Here is a 27,825-nt window from a genome sequence, read left to right on the forward strand (position 1 = left end):
CAATTTTCAACAATTAATTATCATAACAATCCAAGTAAAATCTGTAAGTAAGGAACACAAAATGTAATTCACGACTGTTGAAAAATAGAGAGAATGTTGCTGGCTGGCTCTCAATATTCCAGGAACACAGAGGATTAACTATCCCATGTCCTTCCTTCCTGCACTTGGGAAATAATAAGAGATGGCCATTCAGCCCCGCAAGCCTCTTCTGGTATGTCTCCCTGCCTGCAGCGATCATTTTAAAAATGCCATAAGATAACCATTTGCCCACAAAATTCATGACTTCAAATTTAATGTGTATATATCATTGACCACCCACATAATGCGGTGAATTCATAGGCCACAGCAGTAATTCTCCTCACTGTGATATCTGTTGTGTAAGACGTGTATGGTTGGAAATTGGGAGTAAGACATGGACTCCACCAACAACTGGTCCATGGTTTCAAACCTATGGTCACCATCTTATACTCATACACATTCGAACATCCTCGAACAGGTGATGTTCTTATATTAATAACTAGTGGACTGTCCAAGTTTTGGCTGTCTAGAATGCACTGAAAAGAAGGAGGAAAATTTTAAGAAGACAATTTGCATTTTGTGCAAGATATTTTGTGTAGCAAAATGGAAAAACGTGCTTCACAGTCCATTGAGAAACAAAATTTGATACTAATCCACACAAGGAGATATTAAGACAGATGAGTAAAAGGGGTTGTTGTAACAAATGGTTTCAAGGAGGAAAGAGAGATGGGAATGTGAATGAGAATTTTAAAATTGAAGTATTGCTGGAGAGCTCAGTCAGTAAGCACAGAGGGAAAGGATGGATATGGCTTAGCACAAGTAAATATATAGATAGCAGAATTTGGATGAACTCACGATTATGAAAGATGGAAGACAAAAATCAGCCTGGAAAACATGGTACTATTCAAGCCTGGAGGTTACAAGGGCACAGATGTATATTAAATATATTTATTTTAAAAATCACTACTTTACCTTTCTTCCAATATATGGCTGATGTGTGCTGTGTGCAGTTCAAACACTTCTCATACTGAAGTACCTTAGCTAAATAGCAATGTTCTTCATGCTTTAACTTTGAAAAATTCAGCAGAATGTTTCGACTGATATGGGGGACAGTGAATTTCAATTTTACTTTCACAGAATATTCACAATTCTCACTTTCAGCATGGATTACTCAACAATGACCAAGATTTTGGTTTTCTTTTACTTTCAGCTAGCCTAGGGCAGTGCAATTGAGTGGAGTGCCTTGCCCTCTTCTTCCCCAAAAATAAGTTTATCAAATTTTGCAGTGACCAACTAATTCTGCACATGTTGGGATGAAACCAAGGTCACTTTGGGTCTGCATATTTTAGATCCATACTGCATAACATATTTAGACCCTGCAATAAGGTAAAAAGGAAAAAATAGTTGAAACCAAACTAAAAATCGATTTTATTTACTTCAAGAGCCAGAGAAACCTACTTTAATGTATGAGCACCAAATAAGAAATACATTTACTCACGAGGTAGTATAAAAGTTTAAAAGAGTGCTATAAATTGAGGAATAGACTGGCAAGGGTTTGGATTTCAATTAAAGCAGAATGAAGTAAAAGAGATTGGGATTGAATTAGGACAAAAATGGATTATGATTTGGACAGGCTGCGGTGATAGAGTGGATTTGGGCTGAAGGAGACTAGTTGAAGGACTGGGGCAAGTTAAAGTTGTTTTCTGGGGACAGTTTTAACTCCATCAGAGACTGAGGTTGAGAGTGGGGTTAAAGGTCTTGGCTGGAGTAGGTTCCAGAATAGACTGGTAGACAGTTAAAGTGGTTTGTTGAAGTTAGTCCCGGCGCTGTGGAAACCAGGGCGGAATGCCGCGGTTTCGCTGCTGCCGGCTTTTTAGGAGGAAGCTTCAGGCTGTGAGGGCTGTCTTTCTCTGTGAGTGAGCCGGCAGCTTCAGGCCCCTGGGACCCGCCTCCCCAGCCGCTCATCACCTCCGGCGGGTGGCGCCGGCACGCAAGCCCGAGGTTTCACACTTGGCTCTAGGCCCTGCTTGAAAAGAATAAAACCGGTAGCGGGTAGGTTTTGTTGCGTCAAAGGATATCACAATGTAGCAGGACTGAGCTCAGTCTGTCCGACTTCACTCGTTAACATCATGTAATACAGTTGCTCAGCTGACCTTCAGCGCTCAATAAATATCTTCTATTTTCTCCTTTTCTCTCTTTCTTTTGCTGTTTCAGAACTTTGGGGATTCCTCCTTCAACTCGAGGGCAAGACCAGAGTGAGGGCTTGGCTCTGGTTTCTTGCTCTCCACCCAGCTCTTGCATCTTCTCCTCCAGTTGGTTCTGTCACTATGGTGACACTCTGCCCTATGCCTATCTGATGATCCTGGTTCACCCTCTGCAGCTTTCATGTGGTCCTAGCTGGCCTGGGAGCCATGTCCAAGAAGCAAGCGGTCAAAACCAGGACTAATAAGAAACTGGATTTGGAGCGGAAAAGGGACGAGAAGGCTGTGAGACGAGCCCTGGCTAAGGAGAGGAAGAACAGAGCCCAGGACGGGTCAGAGGATGAAGAGTTTTTGAGCTTTGCCAACCAACTACTGGCCATGGGACTCAAACTCAGGGAAGTTCCTGGTGATGGGTAAGAAACATGTTATAACAGTCACTGCCTAATGATTCTGGAGCATATCACAGTTTGATAATATGTTAAGCCCAAAGCTGTTAGTGACTGATGCCATACAATGTTTTGGTTCTAAGTCAATAGTGAAATACATTGAATTTTCACTTTCACATTGAGGGAGGGGGTGGAGTTAAACATTTTTTTTGTAAGGCATCTGCTGAGCAGCACTGTATGTTGAGCTGTAACTCTGCTATTTCCCGAAAACTGTATTGCCACACTGAGAGTAAATTGATCACCAGTTTTGCTGTGTGAGAAAACCAAAATTATTCGGCAGTGAGGGATTGGCAGCTTTGAGTTTAAAAAACCTGTTGCTGAGGATGACAATTGCAAATTTCATCACATTTAACTTTGTTTAACACACTCAACTTGAATTGAAAAATTCTTTGCTTCAAGCCTGAAGTTGGTGTGTATGCACAAGCAATTCTTACAAATTTTATGTAGAATATAGACTGAGCGATCTTTCAGCCAGATACTTCCTACCTTGGAAACTTCTCACAAGCTGGAGTCATGGCCTCTACATTCTGACAAAGGATTACTGGATACGAAATGAAGTCTGGTTTTCTTGCCATGTTTTCTGCCAGACATGCTGAGTTTCTCCAGCACTTTGTTTTTGTTTCATGGTTTCTATTCCTAATTTTAGTAAAATGTGTTTAAAAATGTTGTCTGGGATGGAGATTCAAGATGGTGGCAGTCTGAAAAGTCTGCTGTGTTGGGCTGTGTGCCATACCGCAGGCAAGGTGGGCTCCTACTCCTCCGCCCAACCCCTCACCCACATCAGCCACCCCTGAGAAAAATTGTCAGTATAAAGCAGGCAGAACACCTACAACCTTTTTAAATTTGGATTTGGAGGTTTTGGAGTTGAGATGAAGACAAATAAAGGAAAAGGAGCTAGGGGAGTGCAGCAGGCAGGGCATTCCCGTACTGTGTCGGGCACACCTACAGCCGCTGCTTTGAATCTTGTGGTGGCGCCTTTGAGCTCAGTGGAACAGCAGCACCTGCTCGCGGAGTTTGCAAAACTCCATGATAAAATCGAAACAGTGCTGGAACCGATTACTGTCATGCCGACAAAACATGAGCAGGAGATTCAGGCACTGGGTCAATGCATGGAAGTGGTCGAGCAAAGGACCGTGGCGTCGGACTCTGTGATGGAGAACTCCGAGGGGCGGATCCAAACCTTGGAAGGCCAGGTTCGGGCCTTGCTGGAACAGGTCGACGACCTCACAGCTCGAGGTCAGAAAAAAAACTTGCGTGTAGTGGGTCTTCCAGGACATGAGGAGGGCGAGAACCTAGCTGAGTTCCTTGAGAGGTGGCTCCCGGAGTTGTTGGGGTTGGAGATCTAGTTGGGCCGGATAAGTGTGGAGTGGGCCCACCGACTCATGATGGGCAGGTCTGGGTGGGGTCGGCGCCCCCAAACCGCACCTAGTGCGACTCCAGCACTATAAAGAGAAGCAGTTAATAATAGAACCATCCAGAAGACTGGGAAGAGATCCACAGGCTCTGGTATACAAAGGTTTGAAAATAATGTTTTTTCAGGACCTTTCTTAAGAAGACAACTTTACAAAATCTAAAAACAATTCCTACAAATGCTACTAAAACTAATCAACTAACCACTACTCTTAACTTAAACAAATAAACATATAAACCACTAATCACAAGAGATCTCCCCCCCCCCCCACACCCATAGGGGGCATTCACTCCCAACCTTACAGTCATGGCCGTGCCCAAACCCAGGCAATGGGGAAAAAAAAGCCATGTTATTTACACTCATAAAAGTTAACAATGGACACCCCCACCCCCAACCTCCACATCTCAACCCCATACACCTTTATACCAAAGCAGTAACCACCCCTCACCCAGAAAAAAAGAACAGTAAAATAACAGTTAATTACCAAATAGATACAATATTAAGCAAACCAAATTTAGAACAAAGAAACGATTTTTGATGTTCAAAAATTGAGAGACTTGGATATTCAATATTCTGTGAGGCACCCAGCAATACTATGTCTTAATTATGGAGGATCTATCCATAATTTCAACTCGCCGGAAAAAGCTAAACAACTTGTGAACTCTCTGAAATAATTGACTTGGGCCGAAGGGGGAAAGAGGAATAGACGTTTGCAGACAATGGCAGAATACTTTCTTATCGTTTCTTTGTTCTAAATTTGGTTTGCTTAATATTGTATCTATTTGGTAATTAACTGTTATTTTACTGTTCTTTTTTTTTCTGGGTGAGGGGTGGTTACTGCTTTGGTATAAAGGTGTATGGGGTTGAGATGTGGAGGTTGGGGGTGGGGGTGTCCATTGTTAACTTTTATGAGTGTAAATAACATGGCTTTTTTTTCCCCATTGCCTGGGTTTGGGCACGGCCATGACTGTAAGGTTGGGAGTGAATGCCCCCTATGGGTGTGGGGGGGAGATCTTTTGTGATTAGTGGTTTATATGTTTATTTGTTTAAGTTAAGAGTAGTGGTTAGTTGATTAGTTTTAGTAGCATTTGTAGGAATTGTTTTTAGATTTTGTAAAGTTGTGTTTTTTCCACTTGCGCATTGAATGGGCTTCTTCCTCTCGGGGGAACCACAGCTATAGTGTGCAGTCATGGCTAGTGACCTATTCAGGTGATGCACCTGGAGTATAAAGTGGTGTCCTTCCCCCATTAAAAGGAAGAAGGTGCTCTCAAACCTTAAGCAAAGGGTTGACATTGATCTTCAGGAGACACATTTAGTGGATAGGGAACATCTGAAGTTACAGTCGGGGAGGGGTATGATAGGATATTCTTCTCCTTCAACCTGAAAAGCAGAGGGGCGGCCATGCTGGTACGAAGGAACCTTCCATTTCAGATGATGGATCAAATCAAGGATGGTTGGTTCATCATTCTCACGGCTCTAGTACAAAGAGAAGAATATGGCATCCTGAACGTTTACTGTCCCCCGGTGCATCCTGTCAATATTTTAGTTGACACAGTTTCTAAATTAATGGCTCTTGGCATGTGCTGCACGATTGTAGGAGGAGACTTTAATCATATCATGGATCCTAGGGTAGACAGGATGCCAAGGGGTCTGTTGGGTATACCTCAGCAGTCTCGACAGTTAGTGGACTTGTGTGAGGAGTTGGGGCTAGTGGGTATGTGGAGGTGTCTCCACCTGAATGGGAGGGATTTTACCTTTTACTCCAAACTGCACAAGTGTCACACAAGAATTGATATGGTCTTTATTCTGTTGGTTTATTTGGACTTGGTGTTGGCGTGCAGGATTGGGAACATAACTATTTCAGACCATGCGGAAGTGTACTTGAATGTTAAGACCAAGGGTAGTGGAGCAGACACATGGCATTGGCGCATGGATATGTTTCTGTCGAGGGATGTCAATTTTGTCCAAAACATTACAAGAGAATTCAGGGCCTTATGGGATCAATTGGAGTACAGCCAGTAGTCCATTGGTGCTTTGAGAGACCACCAAGGCATATTTAAGGGGTCTGATTATTTTGTATTCAAAACTAGAAGGAGGCTGAGAGGGGAACAGCAGCAGATGCTTGAGGCCCGGCTGAAAGCAACTGAATCGGTATATTATAACACACCATCTGTGGTTACGTTATGGCAGGTCACGGCTCCCTGGCCTTTGCTAGGTGGGTGGCAGTGTTTTATACAGTTCCCAATGTGGTGGTTATCATGAATGGTGTCAAATCAAATAATTTTAATGTGGGGAGAGGCAACTGACAGGAATGTCCTCTCTCGCCGCTGCTGTTCACCTTGGTACTTGAGCCTCTGGCGGATGCCATCCAGAAGAACCCTGAAATAGTGGCACCAAATGTGGGAATTGGGGAACACAGCATTACTCTTTATGCAGATGATGTCCTTCTATTTCTGGCTAACCTGGAAAAGTCCATACCCAGGCTAATATAAAAAATGTTAATTATTCGGCAGTTTTTCGAGATACAGGATAGATTTTACAAAGTCAGAAGTCATAGCTGTGGGAGGATTAGTGGAAATGCCAGAGCTGGACAGTGGAACACAGTTTCCTCTTCGGTGGTCACAGAAAGTTTTTCTTTACCTGGGAATTCTTATTACCCCTACCATACGTCAGCTGTACGGAGCTAACTTCGTGCAATTGTTTGAGAGGATAAAGCAGGATTTGCAGTGGTGTGGGGGGGTTACCAATATCATGGCTAGATTGCATAGCCCTGATTAAAATTAATGTCCTTCCTCGGCTATTCTATCCAATGAGGATACTTCCATTGCTGTTACCCAGACAGGTGCTGCGGAGGTTTACTGGCTATCTTGAATCTTTTAGGGGGTACCTATGGCACCAAATAATCAAATTTACCAAGCTGCAACTTCTGCAGGATATGGGGATGGTGAATCTCTCAGATCTGAAGAGATACAAAATAGGCGCCCTGCTGTCATATGTGGGTGACTGGGTGCGTAAGGACTTGAGGCCAACATGGCTTGGTGTTGAGGTCTCGCAGGCAAGGTGTTTCTTCGTCAATTTATTGTTTATGGATAAGATATGCTCCGTAGCTGAGCATTGTGAAAGTCCAATTATCTTCAATATGGTGAAATAAATGCAGATAATGCGGCAGAGTGAGGGCAATTTGCTTAAGACCTCGCCATTCACCCCATTAGTGGAACCCCCAGGATTTAGGCCGGGGTCAATGGACTCTGGCTTCAAAGCATGAGAGGGTAAGGGAATCTTCTGTTCTGGAGATTTATTCAAGGGAGAGAGGTCTTTCAACCAACTTAGTCAAAAATATGGAATTCCTAATAATAGGGGCCTTTTCCGATACTTCCAGGTTAGGGATTATATACAGAAGAAGACCACGCTCTTGGCGCAGTCCTACAAGTTGGACAAAGAAGAGTACTCTGATGTGGGGGAGCACTTTTGGTTAGTACCACATGCCATCTGCAGAGAGGGAGCGCCTTGGGGGATATGGAGAGACTCCATGGGGTCTGGAATCAGGAGCTAGGGGAAAAAGTTTCTTCAGAAACATGGGAGGAGATGTGGGAAAATGTAAAGAAAATTTCGATATGCAATAAAGATCATTCACAGGGCCTATATGGTACCGGGGAGGTTAGCAAAGTTTTTAAGAAAGGATCTTCTCCAGCAAATGTAAAATTAGGACAGGCACCCTTACACATTTGGTTTTGGGCCAGCGACAAGATTCGTGGATACTGGGGTGTCATACTGGAGAAGATCCTGGGAATTGAAGTTAAGATGTATCCAGTATCCTTTCTTTTAGGACTGCACGGGAAGAGGTTATTTAACATTCTTACACATTGTGTAAGGAAGCACATCCTAGTGAACTGGATATCAGTAAAAACCCCAGGCCTTATGGGGTGGCACAGACTTGTGATGGAGTACGTCCCCCAAGATTATCTGACAAGTATGGTCCAACATGGAATGGAACAATTTTATAAAACATGGTGGCCTTTTCTAAATTACATAGACATGTGGACCTATCAGTGATACTGATTAGGGCCTTTATGTAGCTGTGAGGGCTGTGTATGGTGGTCCGAAGATCCCAGGATAGGAGGCCTAGTTAATACAGATATAATAACTGTTGCCCCCTTGGACGGGAGCTTCGGTGGAGGTGTGGCAAATGGAGTAATGTAATGTAATTTAGCTTAATTCAGTTGTAATTTAATTCTATTTTATTTAATTCAAGTTTATTTTAACTTAAGTAAATGAGACGATTGTATCCTGTAGAGTGGTAGATAGTTTATTGTTAATATTACTGTAGTATAGTAGTGTGACATTTCTATTTTTCTGTATTTTTATAATTTTTTTCCCTTTTTTCAAAAGAATAAAATTTTTTCAATAAATATATATTTATTATAAAACAAGGAAAGAATGCCATGCCTCTAAAAAAGATGTTGTCTGGGTTATGAAATATTGAATGCACTGTTAGTTGGATGGACAGATTTCTATAACTTTTAGGATTTTCATTTCATGTTTTACTTTTCCTGAGCCAATAAATTGAACTGTGAATTATCAATTGAAAACTTTGTGTGCTCAGATTGAATTTGTCTGCCTTTCATTTTAGCTGACTAGTTAATCTGTTAGTAGTAGAGAGAAGAACATGAAATTGCAACAAGCAGCTTTGACTTCTGATTGCTCCGTGCGCTTGTGTGATATGCCTTGAATTTAAAGTAAGTATTTAGATGCTTCTGTTGAAATAGAACATTGAGAATTTCCCACAAGATCACATGGTCAGGGAGGGTCCCAGAGGACTGAAAAATCACTAATGTAACACCCCTGTTTATAAAGGGAGTAAGGCAAAAGATGGAAAAGTACAGACCGATTAGCCTAAACTTGGTCATGGTTACAATCCTGGAATCCATTGTGAAGGATGAGATTTCTAAATACTTGGAAGTGTATGGTAAAATAAGGCAAAGTCAGCATGGTTTCAGCAAGGGGCAGGTTATGCCTGACAAATCTGCTAGAATTCTTTGAGGAAGTAACAAGCGGGTTAGACCAAGGAGATCCAATGGATGTCATCTACCTGGACTTCAAGAAGGTTTTTGACAAGGTGCTGGACAGGAGGCTACTGAGTAAGGTAAGGGCCCTGGTGTTAGACACCAGGTGCTAGCATGGATAGAAGCCTGCCTGTCTGGCAGAAAGCAGAGAGTGGGATAAAAGGCCCTTCTCAGGATGGCAGCCGGTGACAATTGGTGTTCTGCAAAGCTCTGTGTTGGGACCACAACTTTTCACTTTATACATCAACAATCTAGATGAAGGAACTGAGGGCTTTCTGGCTAAGTTTGCAGACAATGCAAAGGTAGGTAAAGGGATAGGTAACACTGAGGAGGTGGGAAGCTGCAGAAGGATTTGGACAGGTTAGGAGAGTGGACAAAGAAGTGGTAGGTGGAGTACAATATGGGAAAGTGTGAGGTCATACAGCTTGGTAGGAAGAAAAGAGGCATGGACTATTTTCTAAATGGAGAGAAAATTCAGAATTCTAAGTGCAAAGAGGCTTGGAAGTTTTAGTCCACTATTCTCTGCAGGTTGAATCAGTAGTTAGGAAGGCAAATGCAATGATGGCATTTATTTTGAGAGGGCTTGAATATAAAAGCAGGGATGTACTTCGGAGGCTCTATATAAGGTTCTCGTCAGACCACATTTGGAGTATTGTGTGCAGTTTTGGGCCCTATATCTCAGGAAGGATGTATTGGCCCTGGACTGTGTTCAGAAGAGGTTCACGAGGGTGGTCCCAGGAATGAAAAGCTTAATACGTAAAGAACGTTTGAGGACTCTGGGATTATACTCAATGGAATTTAGAAGGGTGGGGGGTGGGGTTCTCACTGAAACTTAGAGAATACTGAATAGCCTGGACAGAGTGGATGTTGGGAAGATGTTTCCATTTCTATGACCTGAGGGCACAGCCTTAGAGCAAAGGGAAGACCTTTTAGAATGGAGATAAGGAGAAACTTCTTCAGCCAGAGTGGTGAATCTATTGAATTCATTACCGCAGAAGACCATGGAGGAAAAGGGTAATGAGTATATTTAGGTTTGAGATACATAAGTTTTGATCCCCTTGACAATCAAGAACCTATGGGGAGAAAGCAGGAGAATGGGGTTGAGAAACTTATCAGCCATGATGGAATGGCGGAGCAGACCCGATGGGGTGAATGGCCTAATTTCTGCTCCCATGTCTTATGGTCTTATGTGTTTGGTGACATCCTGCTGGCGATCAATAAAACGGCAGCTGTGATTCTTTGAATGCAGAGTCTAATAGAGTTTACCTTGTCCTTACTTTCTACCCTGTCATTGTTCTGGGAAACAGGGGAAAGGGTGAGAGTGGAAGTGTGGGGAAAGAGACTGACATGGCTGAGGACCCTGTCAGCCATTGGTCATGGGAGGAGTCACCAGTTGAGGAGAAAGGTGGTCATGTCTGAGGTACCCCAGTGGAAGGTGGCATCGGCACAATGGATGTGACAGAGATGGAGAAACTGGAAGAAATAAATAAATTCCCTTCCAGAATGTTTGAGAGGAAGTGTCGTCAAAGTAACTGTGGGAATTGGTGAGCTTGTAATGATGGTGGTGACAGCCTGTAAACTGAAGAGAGGGAAGAGTCAGATAAACCAAATGAAGATGAGCAAAGAATACAAATTGGAAGCAAAACTGACAAATGTTTCCAATTCCATTGAGACCAGGAAGAAGTACCAATGACGCAAATGATGTATCAGGGTAAGAGGTGTGGGTGGGGCTCTGAGTAAGAGTGGATCCGCAAATGTTCCACAGAGCCCACAAAGAGACTGGCATAGCTGGACCATTAGCCACACCCTTGTCTTGGAGAAAGTGAGAGGAAATAAAGGAGAAGTTGTTCGAAGTAAAAATGAACTCTGTCAACCAAAAGACAGTGGGGATGGATGGATTGTCAGGTGTTCTTCCAAGGAAAAGGCAGAGAGCCTTCAGACCATCCTGATGGTGGATGGGCATGGGGAGGGATTGCACATCCATGGTGAAGAGGGTGTAGCTAGGATCAGAAAGCTGGAAATTGTGCAACAATGGTAAAGCATCAGAAGAATCATGAATGTAAGTGTGGAGATCGTCCTCAGCGCTGTCACCCTGGGCAGGTACCAAGGCGGGCTGTCCTAGAGGTGGCCAGAAGGTGTGAAAGGCGGTTAGGGAAGTCAGAAGGTGGCTAGGTTGTCCTGACCGCTGTCGTCTTGGGGTCGGGGGTGTTGAGGAAGCAGGACATGCTGTCTTACAGGTAGTCTGAAGGTGTGTCAGGGTGAAAGGGGCATTGGGTGGACCGAGAGCCGGAGGGGGCGTAGGGGCGGACAGCCTTAGAGTTGTCGGAAGGTGGAAGGGACGGGGGGGCTTGCTGGGTTGCTGCGGGGTCTCCTATTGTATGTACTGTTTTATGTAATTGGACTGTCTTGCATATACAAATGTCATTATTACTGTTTTGTAATGATTTGGAACTGGGATTTGAGGTTTGTCCTCATTTCCTTGAAAACTGGTTGAACCGGTAGGGTTTGGGGCCTGGCTTTGCCATTCCCCCCTCTCCCTTGTAAAATTGCTGTTTCTCTGTATAAAGCAGTTAATGTTAATTGTTTTGTAAACTGTATTGTTTAATAAAAAAATGGGACGTTTCCTGTTCACTCTGAGAGCTGGCTCTCAGGAAACTGGATCAGTGTCAAGGACTCTCCATCTGTGTCAGGGCACTGACTCCAACCTGACTGGCCATAGCCAGTGTATACTGCTGTTGGTTTCTGGTTTTTTTTAGGGGGATACCTGATTCCTGAACTGGCTGATCTACACATCCAGTTTGTTAACTGGCATTCCTTTTTTACTGAGGACTGATTTCTGAACTAGCTGATTTACGCAGTCAATGTGTTACAGGTGCAATTCAGCTCTTTTTTCTCTTCTCTTTTTTACTTTGAGAAAAGGACATTGTAGAATTTGCAGCACGGCTTAGTCCTTGCATTCTGTTTTGTTTTTGGCATGTATTTTCACTTTTCTTTTGGTGTTTGGACTGAGTCTCTATGAGAATATGCACCTTTCCAGTTGAATTGTTCCTGTGTGGGTAGGCCTGGCTCTTTGTTGGAGACTAGGCCTCTGTAAAGACTGAACACCTGTGTATGTGCTGGAAGATGAGCATTTGCTGCCTGTTGGAGTGAATCATCTGTGAGCTAACTGCACCTTTTAGAATGAACTGTATTCCTGTGAGTCGGCCTGGTTCTCTGTGGAAAGACCAGGCTTCTATGAAGACTGAACATCTGTGTGTATGCTGTGGGCTATGCATTTTCTACCTTCAGGAGTGAACTCTTAATACCGGAGTAGATTCTACCTTTGGTTGTGGACTCTGTCTCTGACAATGCACTCTGCACACTAGAGTGGACTCTATTCCTGGGAATGGATTCTGCCTTCTGAAGGGAATTGTTTATGGTAATGGACTCTGTACCAGAAGGGAGTCTGTTGACAATTGACTCTGACTTAGTGCAGGTGATAAACCCAACAGGCAATGTCTTGTGTGTCCCTGGGTCTGGCAGGCCTCACTGTAAGCTGTGAAGTTCATAGGTCATCCTGAAAGCTGTCACCCCCAGAGCTGGACGGTGGGTAGGCTATCCTGTGAATCGGAAGGTGGGTAGGCCACCCTGATGCCAGTCACACTGAAAGGTGGATAGGCTGTTCTGAGCCCAGCCAAGAGCCAGAACATGAGTAGGGGCAGGCTGAGATCCAGATGGCTTGTGGGCTGCCCTGTGCGCCGTCATCTCAGGAAGGGGAACGGGCTGTCCTATATGTGGCTGGAAGGTGTGTCAGGGCAGTTCACAGGCCGAATGGCGTGTTGGGGTGGGCGAGAATCAGGTGGTACATAGGGGCAGACAGAGACCTGGAAGGCGGATTTACCGTCCTCCGCGCTGTCACTCCGGGCGGACGGTCCTAGAGGTGGCCGGAAGGTGCGAAGGCAGTTAGGGAAACCAGAAGGTGGGTAGGTGTCCTGATCGCTGTTGTCCTGCGGAGGGTGGGGAAGCAGGACAGGCTGTCCTAGAGGTAGCTGGAAGGTGTGTCAGGGTGGACCGAGGAGCCAGAAGGGGCATAGGGGCGAGCTGCCTTTAAATGGCCAAAAGGTAGAAAGGACAAGTGGCTTGTTGGGTTGCTTGGGTGGGGGGTTCTGTTTTCTATGCACTGTTTCTTATCTAATTTGGACTGTCTTGCATGTATTTGTTGCATTTAATTTTGTGATGACTGAAAATGGGATTTGAAGCTTGTCCTCATTTCTCTGAAAACTGTTTGAATGGTGAAGTTTGGGGCCTGGCCTTGCTGCTCCTGGTCCTTGTAAATTGTTGTTTCTCTGTAAACAGCTGTTAATGTTAATTATTTGTAAACTGTACTGTTTAATAATAAAAAAAAGGAAAAAAGAACAGGAGTGTCACACAACATGTTCACTCTGACAGCTGGATCAGTGTCAAGGCCACTCCACATATAAATAAAGAGTGACACCAGCCTCTGGCATTATTTCAAAGACAATGTCTGGTTTATGCCATTTTGGTCTCCCTCCTTGGACAAAGAACATTCAGTGATTGGGTGTGGTGTAAATAATTGCTTCGTGGTTGAGCTCCAAATGTGAAGCAGTACTGTACAAAGGAAGAGTGACAACCCTAACTCTTTCCTTTCTTGAATGTGATGACAGTGAAAGGTTTGGACAAGTTGACTCTCACGTAGGCTTTTCTGCAGCAGATGGAATTCAAGCACAAATCTCATAAACAAATTGAGGACAAAAAAAAATGCAGGAGAAACTTTTTCTCAACAAAACAGTTCCTTTGACTCCTCTCGCTTTCTTCAGGTCAGAGGAGTGGCCATAGGGCCCCAATTATGCCTGTCTCTTTTTGAGCTGCATGGAACCTTCATTGTTCCAAACCTACTCTGACCCCACCCACAGCTCTTTCTCCAGTACCATCAATGATATAATTGGTGTTGCTTCCCTTTCTCTCTCGCTGGAATTGTATAATTTTATTAGTTTAGCTTCCAATTTCCACCCTATCGTCACCTTCACCTGATCCATCTGTGATTCTTCCCATCTCTTACTTGACCATTTGTTTCCATTTTTGGAGATTAAGCTGTCTGCCAATATATGCTACAAACCCACCAACTCCCACAGTTACCTTAACTGTACATCCTTGTACCCTGCTTCCTGCAAGGACACCTTTTTCATCTCCATCACATCTGTTTTGATGATGCCACCTTCCACGGGGTGGCTTCAGAAATATTCACTTTTTTTTTCTCATTCAAGGATTCCCTGCTACCTGTAGTCAACAGGACCCTGAGCTGTGTACAACTCATCTCCTGCCCTCACTCTTTCCCTTCTCTCCCACACCAGTGATAAGGTCCTTCTGGTTGTCACTTATCACACCACCAGCCTTCACTTCCAAAGGATTATGTCACCATTTCTATCACCTTTTATAGGATGGCATGACCAGACACACATTTCCCTCCCCTGCCTTGTCAGCATACCTCAGGGACTGCCCCCTCCAGGACACTCTGGTACAGTCCTCCTCCATACCCAACACTTTCTCGCACTCCCACAGCACCTTCCCATGCAATCGCAGAAGGTGTAACACCAACCTATTTACTTCCTTCCTCCTCAACGTCCAACACCCCAGGCCTTCCAGGTGAAGTGGTGATTCACTTTATTTCATTCAGTCTAGTCTATCATATTCACTGTTCACAATGTATTTTCTACAAAAGTGAGGAGATGAAACATCAGACTGGATGACTGCTTTGCAGGATACCTACACTATGTCTGTAAAAATCACCCAAAGTTTTCAGTTATCTGTGATTTCAACACACCACTGCATTCACAGCCAACATTTCTGTCACAGGCCTCTAGCAAGCCTTTAATGCAGGCTCGAGAAACAACAACATATTTTCTCCTTGGAGAACTCAGCAGCCTCTAAGATTCCCATTAAGTTAATTACCTTAAGAGCCTGATTCCTAACCCCTTTTCCACCTCACCCACAATTCTGCTTCAATATAAATACAAGTGTTTCCTAGTGACCTCTGAAGAGTCATGGAACTGAAAATGTTAACTTTGCTTTCTTTCCACAGATGCTGACTGACCTGCTGGGTTTCTCCAGAAATTTCTATTTTTGTTTAAGGTAGTATGTGGAACAGATTATCAATATGAGTCGTGAAGAAAAAACTTTAATGAGTTTCAAGAAGAGACACTGTTTTTGTCAAAAAGAAAGTTCTGTGTTATTTAAAATGAACAAAGAGAATATTGTGGATTATTGGTCTATGTGGGCCAAAGGTCATTTCCAACCAGAAACTATTCTGTCACTTGTTTATGTAGCTGTAGAAATGTGACAATGAAGTGTGCTGTGTGCCATGGAATATTGTGCCCATCCCTTTTGCTACGGTTAGATTGTATCCTGAATTACTTTTGATAGTGAAACTTTGACCTTGTTTGTCATGGCTTAATCCATGACTGCCTAATGATTGAAATCCATCAGTAACTTCAAGGGCCTGTAATTGCACTTGTGAAGCTACCATCCTGAAGTTGCTGATTTTTACTTTGAATTTGCCACTCTAAATTAGAAACAATGAATTGTCTACTTTTTTTTGATAAGGAATTGTCTCTTTCGTGCTCTTGGAGATCAGCTTGAAGGTCATTCTCGAAACCACCTAAAGCACCGGAGGGAAACAGTGGACTTCATGATAAAACATCGTCAAGATTTTGAACCGTTTGTAGAGGATGATGTCCCTTTTGATCGATATGGTGAGTCTTAATGTGATTGTCTCATTAACTTAAAGTATGAGCAAAGAAAGAGAGAAATGATCGCAGGAGATTTATGTTGGCCACAGATGTAGTTTGGATGTGTGTGGCACATGCAGTGTTATTAACATTACTCTGGTTGGTACTCATTATTTGCCTGGGGGTCCTTAACCGCTTCCTTCATCTGAGGTTATCCTTACATTTGTCATAGAGAGATTGCAAGAATCCATTATTAAAGAGGCTATAGCAGACCAACATTTATAATGGAATCAGGAAATATCAATTGTGTTTACCTATTAGAGTCGTTTGAGGAAGTAACAAGCAAGGTGGATTTGGATTTCAAAATGGCATTTGAAGATAGGAACAGATGGTGTAGGCGAGTAATCTGTCGGCACTGATTAAGGTTTGGCTAGTTAACATGGCGCACAGACTAGGAATAAATGGGTCTTTTTCAGGTTGGCAAACTGTGACTGATGGAATGCTGCAGAAGTTAGTGGAGAGGTATCAACGATTTGCAGTCTATATCAAAGACATGGAAGAAGGGTTCAAATGTATGGTAGCTAAATTCATTGATGATATAAGATAGGTAGAAGTGTAAATTGTCAGGAAGAACTGAAGGGTCTGCTATAATAATAGGTAGTTTAAGTGAGTGGACAAACATTTGGCAAATGGTATAATGTGGGAAAATTTAAATTCATCCCCTTTAGCAACATACTATTTGAACAGAGAGAAATGTGCAGAACTCTGAGGTACACAGTGACCTGGGTGTTCTGATAACATGAATCACAAAAAGGTTAGTATGCAGATACAGCAAGTGATTAGGGAAGAAAATGGAATTTGTTGGATGTTGCAAGAGGATTGGGAAATTCGTGCAACTAGACAGAGCATTGGTGAGACCACAACTGCTGTACTATGTACAGTTTTAGTCTCCTTTATTTGAAAACAAGTTAAACTCTCATTGCAAGTAGTTCAGGATCTTATGAAAAAGGTTTGAACAATTTGGGCCTATACCCATTGGAGTTTAGAACAATGAGAAATGATCTTATTAAAGCATGTAAGATCCTGAGGGGACATGAAGGGCTGAATACTGGGCAGATGTTTCCTCATATTCTGGAGAATATAATTAGGGAACACAGTCTAAAAATAAGAATTCTCCCTTTTAAGATAGAAGTGAGGAGATTGCTTTCTTTCAGAAGGTGGAATTTTGTTCCAGAGAAAGCAGCAGAATCTGGGCTGTTGAATTTAAGTCAGTCTTGAATAAACAGACTTTTGATTTAAACCAAAGCTTTCTCTGCCCTCAGATGGCGAGCATGACTGTAAGTAAAGCAGGACAGGGAATTCTTCTGATGTTCTAGATAAACCATTCTTTTTATATAAAAGGAAATTACCTGTTTTTTTACTACATCATTGGTATTTATGTACAAATTGACTGCTGTATTTCTTTCTTTATAACAGTGAGAACTTTTCACAAGTATTTTATTGACCATAAAGCACTTAGGAATAACCTGATGCCACTGTGTAATTCTGAAAGCTGCATTATGTTAGCTGGGGTGTCCAGCTATTTTTGGTAGCATCTTCTGCATGCAGTTGTGCTTAATAAGATAATAATTGATGCAGGAAATGCTACCTCTTAATGCTGGATAATCTTTCACCTATAGTCAACAACAACTTGTATTTTTATAGTGCCTTTTAAAAAGATGTCTCAAAGGTGGTGATAGGCAGATAAACCAGCAATCAGAGTTACACGCCAGGGAATCGGGAGTAATTGCAGGTCAATGAGGACTAACGTGACGGGGAATTGTGAGGACTCATGAAATAAACTGGTTCCTATACTTACAAATCTCTAAACTGACAGAGTGTTGAGGCCACAGTATTACTCCTCCAACTGACTTCAAATGGGGATAACGTTTGCTATATATTATTACAATATTGTTTTGATATCTAATTTTCAGTTGCGAATCTGGAAAAGCCAGGCACATTTGTCGGCAACGATGCAATTGTCGCCTTCGCAAGGAACAACCAAGTGAATATTGTGATTCACCAGCTTAATGCCCCACTTTGGCAGGTAACCTACAGTGCTGCGTAACAAATCACACTGAAATGCCAAGCTAATGCAGTGTTTGGAAGATGTTGCATTGGAATATCTAACTCCTTTGCTGGAAGTGATTTGCACAGAATCTTTTCACATCATATTCTCTACTCCGCTTCCACTCTTCAATATTTTGCAGCATATTCTGTTAAAGACTTCAAATAAACATACATTATTATACTGGAATTCTGATGCAAAGTTTTAGATTTGCATCATACATGTGGTCTTTATACAAGAGTTTAATGTTTCCAGCCAGCAATGTTTCTGAAAGCTCATTATTACAAAATATGACATTACCAGTTGACAGAGCCTTTGTGTCAGATGTTTATTGTCATGTACAGGAGGGGTAGCCATTTGATGGGTGATTATTTTGTATCTGTTTTCACTACCTTGGCTGAGAACTATTATTTGCTAAAATGGCAACTCTTACATCACTGCTGGTGGCTCATAGGTATTTCATGATGGATGGTTAATCAGGCAGCTCTTGCATCCTTATGACATCACAACAAATCTAATTTCATAGAGATGTAATTATTTTACTGTCTGAGGTGTAACAATTGCAAAAACAATAGCAAGGGAGCTTGGATAGTGAAATAGGTAACAGTAGAACTCTAAATTAGAGTAATTAAGACAGAGCAGGATCATCACCACCACCGCATTGAATCAGGATTAGAGGGTACATGGAATTTAAAGAAACAATTGATAGAATGTAAAGTAAATGAAAGAAACTTTTCTGGGCTTCTTCCACTACTACATCCAAGAAGCAAGAACAAACTTGCAGACCTGGAGATGGGATTTTGGAAAGGGTATTCTGCTGGGCTAAGTCATTCCTGCTGACATTCATTGCCTGGCTTTGCAAGTTAAAGCATTAGGGAGTTACACAATTTCGTCACTTGTGCTACTAACAAAGAATAGCACTTTCAGAGAAAGAAGAAGAAGGATTTAGCCAGAAGAATTGAATATGTGGTGAAGATAAGTCAAGCATTTTCATGAAAGCTTGTGAAAAAGCACTCCTATGAAGCTAGGACTTCATTGTCAGTCAATGAGAAACCAATAGAGATTTGGTCTCTATTCCTGGGCTGTTGTTTCCAGAAAATCGTAACTGTGAAATAAATCATAACATCTCATGACTCTTAATAAGCCTGGTATTGGATGTATCCCTTTCCTTAACCCTGCAAGGCAGCAGACCAGAAAGAAATTTAAGCAATTTATCATGAATGAGTTTTTTCAATTAATTTGAGAGATGTGGGCATTCCTGGTTAAGCCAGCATCTATTGCTTAGCCCTAATTATCCTTGAGCAGCCTTTTGAATTCTGAAGTTCATCAGGTGCAGATGTATTATCCCAGAGTATTAGGGATTGAGTTCCTTCATTTTTACTGGGCCAAAAGCCAGGAACAGCAAAATATTCCCAAGTCAGGAATATTTATGACTTGGAAGTAATCTTGCAGGTTGTGGGTGTTTCCATGCATCTGCCCTTGTGGCAGAGGTCGTGGGTTTGGAAAGCTCTGTCTGGGAGCTCTGATGAGTTGTTGCAGTGCATCTTTTAGTTCGTACGCACACACATTGGCACACTGTGGCAATCATAAACAATGAATGATTAACTTTTGTAGCCATGTTTACTTGGAGTAAACTACAATGTCTGTGATTTTAAGTTTTGTATTTCACTGGTGGTTGTGCTCAAGAAGAGGAAAGATGTTAAGTAATGCAGGGTGATGGAAAATATTCTTGCTTTGGGCATTCCATGTTGGTCTCAAGCACTTCAGGTCAGGAGAACACAAGTTGGAACGGTGCATCACTTACTCAGCCATTGGATATATTTTCATGTTGACGTAGGACAAGGGATAATAAAGCATTTTATCTGTTTAACCAGTAGAAGTTGGGATTGGTTAGCTCAGCTGGCTGGATGACTGATTTGTGATACAGAGTGACGCCAACAGCACAGGTTCAATTCCCACACTGGCTGAGGTTGCCTTGAAGGTCCTGCCTTCTCGACTTTCTCTCTTCTTGCTCCTTGCCTGGTCACTTCATGGGTTAGACTCACTGCCTGCTTTGTCTCTGTTGTGAGAACAGCCCTATGGTCTTTTATATAAGAACATAATGACCTCTGGGACTCTGGTAACTACTTATGAGAACAAATAATGCTCCAAAGCTGCCATAAATAATATAGGATTAACTTCAGAAACTGGGCCCCTGATTTGTTTCAGATAACATGGTGTGACTTGTGGGGAAATTCAGTAAATTCAATCAATTCATTAAAATCTGAAATTGAAAGCTAGTCTCAGTAATCATGATGATTCTCTTTAAAACCCATCATTCCACTGATGTCCTTTTTAGGAAGGGAAATCTGCTGTCCTTACCTACACTGGCCCACATTTCACTACAGGCCCATAACAATGTGATTACTCTGATCTTCTCTGTGAAATGGCCTCAAGTCACCTGTTCAAGAGGGCAATTAAGATTGGGCAACAGATTCTGGTCTTGCCAGTGATAACCATGTCCCATGAAAGAATTCTATGAGACAGTCAACGAGAGATACTGGACTGCTTTTACGTGAGATCCCTGTGCAGCTCGAGTTTGAAGTCTGTACTGTACATTTTCAGGTTCTGCAATATTTATATGCAGTAAATACTCAGGGCTCTATCAGTATAAGTTAAATGTGGCCTGTCTGTGTGCATGCCATGTGTCCAGTGACTTTGCTGTAGGTAACTCTGTCTTTAGTTCACCTGCAGTGTCTTTATTGAATCTGGTTGAGGGAAAAAGTTTCCTCTGTTTATGATTCCATTGTACAAAACAAATCACCTGAAGAACATGCACAATGTAATGAAAACCTTGTCCTGTTATATCAAATGTCTCCTTTATGATCATACAAATAACACACTCTACTAAGTAATTATTATTAGAATAGTTTTTTTAAAATTCTGCAGGTTTTTGGAACCCGTAAGAGCAATCCTGTAGAGTTGCATATTGCCTACAGATATGGGGAGCACTATGACAGCGTACGCATGCTCAATGATAATTCAGAAGCACCTGCAAACCTAAAGACAGAGGTTAGTAGACGAATGTGTTTGTGGTCCTTAACCCTTTGGTATACTTCCTCTTTTCAGGTGTCATCTTTCTTCATGGGAATCATGCAATGTTAGCACCAAGTAGTTAAATTCATTGGAAGTGTCTGTAATCTGCATTTGAATTCTTAAACAAGAGGAAGAGACTGAATTGGATGTCATTAAGCTGCTTAGAAAACATATTGGTATGAGCTTGCTGGTAAACTAACTTGCGAAGTCTTGCTGACATGGAAGTTTAATTCTTCTAATGTTGATTGCTCAGGTTGTCTGAATATAATGATAATTCAGGACGACTAAAGACAAAGCATTGATCTGATTTTAACTTCAGTAGACTACAACCACCAGATACGTTGGTCCACTGTGAGTTGCAAGGCTAATTTAAAGTTCCCAAGAAATCTTGAGGCAATGTTCTGGAGAGTTGCTTCTTGTCTTGCAGTGTTTTTTGGGTATTTCTTTTGTTTCTGGTATTAATGCAGCACTGAATGTATTGTGAAAAGATTGGTGTATCACTGGATCCATAGGAATTCATGTTTAATTATGACACTCATAGATGCTTGTTAAAGATGATCCAAAGAAGAAAGATCGAAACAAAATGAGCCATTACCAGATGGAAGATATACGGGATTTTGAAAGTGAGGTGACCAAGACTGATTTGGATGATGCAATTCAGAAAGTACGCAATGCAACGGGGTGCATGGTAAGTAACTGAAAACTGATTGGCCAGCCTAGTTTCAACTAGCCTTGGCTAAACTTGCAGCAAAGCAAATAAAGTAAAAGTCCAACTACTGGGACCAGACTCTCAAACTTTACATTCTTATTTGGGAAGTGGACATCATTAGCAGGCCAGGATTTATTGCGTATTGAGAAGATGCTGGTGAGCTACCTTGTTGTCCTGATACAGTTCATGTACTCTAGGTACATTCACAGTGCTGTTAGAAAGTGAGATCCAAAATTTTGATGCAGCTATAGTGAATTAACAATATCAAGTAAAATCTATTTTAATTAATTGTAAAGATGTATCTGTCTACTCAAACAATTTTCATTTCTATCAGATTTCTATAAAACTGTAATGGTGCAGTACTCTGTTTAAATTAAAATTTGATTTTGAGATGTTTTATTTGAAAATTTCAAGCTCACTATGTGTCCATACTTTGTGTGTGGCTTCCATCCCTACTCTCAAGTCTTTACTTTCTGTGAATCTTTCCTTTGAAATTTATGATGCAGGATTTACATATTTAATTTTAGTTGTTGAGAAGAAAATTACATTTGTGGTTTATTAGCACTGTGCCTAATCAGGTACAGTTGTCCTCACTTAGATTTTAAGTGAAGCATTAATTCCCATAGGAATCCATGTTATACTGAAATTTGGTTCCTCAGCATATAAGTTGAAATTCAGAACCACCTCAGCCATAAGTGGCTAAATTCATACATTGATTTTTAAGAAGTACATTTAAAAACAAAAATATAACATGTACAGGACCCAGGGTAGCTGCTGCCCAGAGTAGGCAACTTCCCTGGGTAATTTGGAGCTAGCTGGATGGGGCCTCCCTGCATAGGCTGGGGCCTCCCTGCATGGGCTTCGGGAGCAGAGAGGCCAAGGGAGAGACTGCAAGTCAGATGCTGAGAACGATCTTCACTAGTGGTAAAATGATATGATCCAGGTAATGTACTGCAATAAACAATATTAAAACCGATCTCACACAACTCAGAGATTTCTGGCCCTGATAATATTAAAGTGAGATTACACTACAAGGATTATTGTTAAACATGGACTCCCTGCACCTAGTTCTGCAATGAACCACAGTAACCTAGACTACTTGATCCAATGTGGTACTCAGTTGTACTGACCAGGAGTCTGTTGGTCAAGTCAGCAGCACTAATGTTGCTACAGTTGACCATGATGCTATTTGATTCTGAAGTGGGGGAAAATCTTGCAGGATTGGTACTGCTGGCCACCCATCAGAAATATATACATATGTCTTTTTTGAGGACAAGATGGATTTTGGTTAGGATAGCAGCTGCAGCCTCACGAATAGCCAGGGGATTGAGTGTGAGAGGGATTGCAGTGCCCATGGAGCCCTTATATCAACAACAGCCAGTTCTCACACAAGATGACCCCAGAAAAACTGCGAAAGTGAAGAAGAGATTTTATTGTACAGTTACTGTTCTCCTCATTTTCCTGTAGGATACTGATATGATTATACAGAATCTGGAGGCTGAAAACTACAACATAGGGTCTGTAATATTCACCATTTTGCAGACCAATGAACTGAAGAATAGCAGTGAGTTCCACACCTAAACATTTACATTTATTCTGCGTACATGTTGTAAGTTCACTTCAGTTAGAGATTTTGAATTATAATGATTTTCTGACTGACATCCCATTTTTATTATTGCCTCTATCTAAGATTTTCCTTTTGATGCTCTGGATTCGATGCTGGTTTTCTATTTTAAATATCTGACTTGTCGAAGATCCTGAAAGTAGCATTTGCTGCAGAAGTGTAGGCTTCCATTTATAGCATTAAAGATATTTCTAAATTGTACTTGGGTGTGCACTTCGGTTTATACAAGTTTCCAGACGGTTCTAGTTTATATTTCTTTAAATAGTCCCAGCAAGTAGCCTAGCTCCAGCAAAATAAAAGATTACACCTTATAAGAGAAGAGATTTGACAAGTTCCAATTTGACAGCTTCTCTGTTGGTCGAAGAAGTAAACCTATTGTCTGCTGGATCAGAATTCGATTTATCTGAAAAATTTTTAAAATATAATATCTCATGTCTTTTACATGATGCAGTTGAGATTCAGTCATTCTGTATTCACTGGAGCATAACTGCTGTCTGTTGAATAACCCAGTTTCTGACCTACGTATGTTTCATAATTCAATTTTGTTTTATTTTTGATTTTAGATAGTGATGAAGATTCCAACAAAACCGGTTCTAATTGCAGCCCTCCGCACATGTCACCCCTCTGGATGGAGAATGGAACTGCTAACAGGATTTTTGGAAATCACACTGTCAATACTGAAGAGTTTGAAAACAATAAGCGGCCCAATGACGTAGAAGAAAACAAAAGAACCAGAAATAAGGTGTGTAGGATCTATGTTAGATGAAGTAACTGGGACAAACGAAAAGAGAGATATGCAAAGTGTCCTGTGTCTACAATGTATGCACCTGAATCACTTTTTGTGATTCTATAACTTGTGCCCTCGAGATTCTCAGTGACCTAGAATACTCCATGTTATAATGCAGAATGGATTCCACTGCACTATAGAGGTGATGACATATGGGTAACTTTGTCCATTCCTGAGTCTCTCAATTCATTGTTTGCAACATCATTTTTGGCTAGTATTCAAAGAATCCTAGAACCCCTACAGTGTGGAAGCAGCACACTGACCACTCCGTGTCCACTTCGAAGAGCATCCCACCTAGCCCCAGCCCCTACACTACCCTCTAATCCTGCATTTCCTATGGCTAATCCATCTGACCTCCATATCCCTGGACACTAAAGGCAATTTGGCATGGCCAATCCATGGCCATCTTTGAATTTGAAACATTCATTTCTGAATTAATTTTAATGAAACAATGGCAGATAACCACATCAACTATTTTCGGAGACACTAATTACCTCCCAACATCATCATCAAATTTAGTGCTGCTATCGACAGATCTGCAGTAAGTAACTGGAAATAATGTGACTTTATATATTTTGGCTTTGCTCCTCTCTCCTGAAAATATTGATTCCTTACTGAAGTTCAGTTCCCCAAGCAAAGGGTATTCTTTTCCCTCACCCAAGTATTTTGCTCAAGTGGCTAATATTCTCAAGTTATTCTCAACAATGAACATTGGCAATCTGTTTGACTGCAAGGGGCATTCCCAGTCTTGTCCTCTTTCAACTTATAAACACTTACACTTCTAGTGTAGTCACTAGATAGTAGTTAACAAAAAGTAACACGTGCCCTCTGCATTCCTGAACAAAGGAAAAGCAAATTATGGCATATAAGCTGTTGCCCCAGCTGAGATCAGTTTATTCAGCAAAGATGAGGGAGCAACATGGGATTTTTCTGGGTTCTGGTCCAGGAGAGACTTGGGGCTACCAGGAAGCTGCTAAAAGTGCAACTTCAACATCATCATCAACTACTCTCTGAAGAAACACTTAAGGAAGTATTTTACTTAATATAAAGATCATTTTTGAAATTTCCATTACAGAAAGCAGTGAAATGTTTATTAAGGATATTGGTTATTAAAGTGGGTAGTATTTATCAATGCAGCACCCTGATTCTGTTAGTCCATTTGCATTTTAAAATTATAGGTAACGAACAAGCAGCGAAAAGAACAGCAAAGGTTGGAAAAGAAGAAACGACAGGAGGAACGACACCGACAGAAGGTCCTAGAGAGCAGGAGCAATAATATGGAAGACAATGGGACCAATAGAGACTTTCAGGCACCAGTTACCTTAGTGAAAACATTTACAACTTTAAATATTTGATTTGTGGACAGCAACTGGCAATCATCTGACATTGAATGGTTACATAAGTCTCCTGAGTAGGAGATAACATGGGAAATGGAGAGGTTTTCTGATGCTGCTCTCGATTAAGAAAGTATTTGATTTCACATCTTTTGAAGAACTTGTTTTCTTTGCAAACATGAACATGGGCAAAGGGGAAGAAATGGCCTAAAGGTGGAAGCAGTGGATTACTTGCATTTTACAAATGCAGTAAATCTTCATAGAGTAACAAGTCAAAATTTAAATAAGTTTTGCAAAATGTATATGTGGATGAACTAGCAGTAAATGGATTTACAGACAAGAAAGCTCTTTAATAACTGCAAACATGGGTTACAGGCTGGCTGTATTATATTTTAAGTTATCACACTCTTTACATCTTTAATGATCAATACTGGAGATGAAATATGAGGCCCTTTCTTTAGAAACTACATTATATACTGGCTTTGGCATATTGAACATTTCTAAAAACATCATTGGTATCGTGTTCCGGAAACACTGTGTTTTCCAATGGGCATCAGGTGGGGTAGGGCCATAAACATTAATCGAAGTGAAGCTGTTCCTTTTTAATCCTTACCAGGACTTTACTCTTTCAGTAAAGAGTGCGAATATGCTGCTAACCACCAAAAATGAAGGTTCCTTTCCAAACAGAATGTGCTAAGAACTTTATCTGAGTAGGCTGAATGGCTGTTAATCTAGTATAAGACAAGTGGAAGAATTGCAACTTTTTATTAACACCAGATATTCCTGTATCTTATTCATTAAAGCTTTGTCAGAGATATTTTTAGAGGTGACTTAAGTTAATTAAATTCCTGAATTTATTTTTTGATTATCTACCTCGTGAGGTTTTTCCTTGCTTGAAAGTAGGGAACCATTTGATTGTGGAAAGTGGTTGAGAATAGCCACTAAATGTTCGAAACAGCAATTCTTATGGACAACAAAGTAAAACAACCGGCCATCCTATAATTGCTTGTGATACTCTATTTTTCCTCTGCATATAAAGTAACAAACATCTATTCACCCCATTGAGAAACTAAGCCTGTTAAACAATTTCTAAAGAAGTTGTATTTCTGTCATAATGATTCAGAATCAGTAAAACACCTTAAAAGTGGCAAGTTGTTATTTTCTTCAAATGCAAGCCAGTATGGATTGGCAGTTGATTTATACCTCATTAGTGGCTTATTTAATCTGTTAATAGGTTAGAAATTGTTACTAAAAGCTATGCTTTACAAATTTTTCTTTTGGGAAATAAAACTGTCTATTTGGGCATTTTGCTTCAACAGCCACAGCATCCTGATTTTACAAGCCTAGTATCTCTGGTTTGGTGGAGTTAATGATTGAAATAAGATTCTGGGAGATATTCTATTTTGAAAGACCATGCTATGGCCAACCAGTTGCTAACAATGGGTATGATATGCTTTTGCCAATTCATCTACTGCTGTCTGTTTATTAATATCCTCGGGGCAGTGAGAAAACTTTGTCGACGTGTGTCCCTATTCTTGTGCTACATGTTGGACTTTGATTGCCATGCAGGCAATTAGAGAAGGGAATACATTGTGGCAAAATAAATCTTTGCTCACGGTCTTTCAAAGAAATTTAATGCCAGACATCCCAAATTTTAACTTTGCAATCAGGAAAAGATTGAGTCAAAGGAATCTGTTTATTACAAGTTTTCATTCTAGTCTTTACGGAAGTGTTTTTTTAATGTTAAAATTCACTTCTCAAAAAGCCACAAGGGAGTTAAGACATGATAAATTTGGGACCTATATGATGTTTGAGGTGTTAATTATTTGCTGTTGGATGTAGTGTTGATTTAATACTAGAAATTATTGTTAGGATGTTGTTTTGAGGTTGACCTGAGCTTTAAGTCCACACCAGTCCATAAGCAACAGCCTACTAACTCTGCTTCTGTAAAAGGGATCAGAAATTGGGAGAAAAATTTGTCAGGAGAATGTATGCATGGTCCAAAACTGTGTGAGAGCAAGAGTGAAGTTTCCAGAGTGTGATTATATGGTAGACACAGCCCCTATCTGACACAACATCATAGCTCACTGCAAAGCAGCAGATCAGATTACCTGACATTACAACCCAGAATTTAAACTATTCTGAAACCCTAACTCTTGAAGACTGGGTTATAGATGATTAATCAAATTACCATTATTTTATTGTTTTCTTCTATAACTCACTACCATTCCTCTAATACTCTTAATGCCAGCTTTTCATTACCCTCAGACTCTCAACTCTCACCATGTAACAGAACCCTTTTTAAACCTGAAGCAAATATTTTTG

At 41.2% G+C, this 27,825-nt stretch overlaps 1 protein-coding gene and 1 long non-coding RNA gene across 5 annotated transcripts in view; one reads left to right on the top strand and one right to left on the bottom strand.

The window, feature by feature from the left end:
- LOC148139782 (uncharacterized) overlaps positions 1–27,825 on the bottom strand; it is a 519,617-nt gene that overhangs the window by 49,036 nt on the left and 442,756 nt on the right. The gene's annotated exons all lie outside the window — the stretch shown is intronic.
- otud3 (OTU deubiquitinase 3) lies at positions 1,858–26,315 on the top strand. Of its 4 annotated transcripts, none has more exons than XM_087980469.1 (9): positions 1,858–2,070; positions 2,233–2,632; positions 15,740–15,888; positions 17,838–17,950; positions 20,900–21,022; positions 21,588–21,734; positions 23,223–23,316; positions 23,943–24,121; positions 25,345–26,315. In XM_087980469.1, the coding sequence occupies exons 2-9, from the start codon at positions 2,430–2,432 to the stop codon at positions 25,519–25,521; spliced, it is 1,185 nt and encodes a 394-aa protein (XP_087836595.1). In that variant the 5' UTR covers positions 1,858–2,070; positions 2,233–2,429; the 3' UTR covers positions 25,522–26,315. The 4 variants fall into 4 exon arrangements, with proteins under 4 accessions (XP_087836595.1, XP_087836593.1, XP_043531725.1 ...); XM_087980467.1 differs by having other exon boundaries at positions 1,860–2,070; positions 23,223–23,319; XM_043675790.2 differs by lacking the exon at positions 1,858–2,070 and having other exon boundaries at positions 2,221–2,632; positions 23,223–23,319.

The sequence above is a fragment of the Chiloscyllium plagiosum genome, unplaced genomic scaffold (genome assembly GCF_037043375.1).
Source record: "Chiloscyllium plagiosum isolate Xiang-an unplaced genomic scaffold, Cpla_swu_hap1 HiC_scaffold_37, whole genome shotgun sequence".
In the NCBI taxonomy this organism is placed as follows: domain Eukaryota; kingdom Metazoa; phylum Chordata; class Chondrichthyes; order Orectolobiformes; family Hemiscylliidae; genus Chiloscyllium; species Chiloscyllium plagiosum.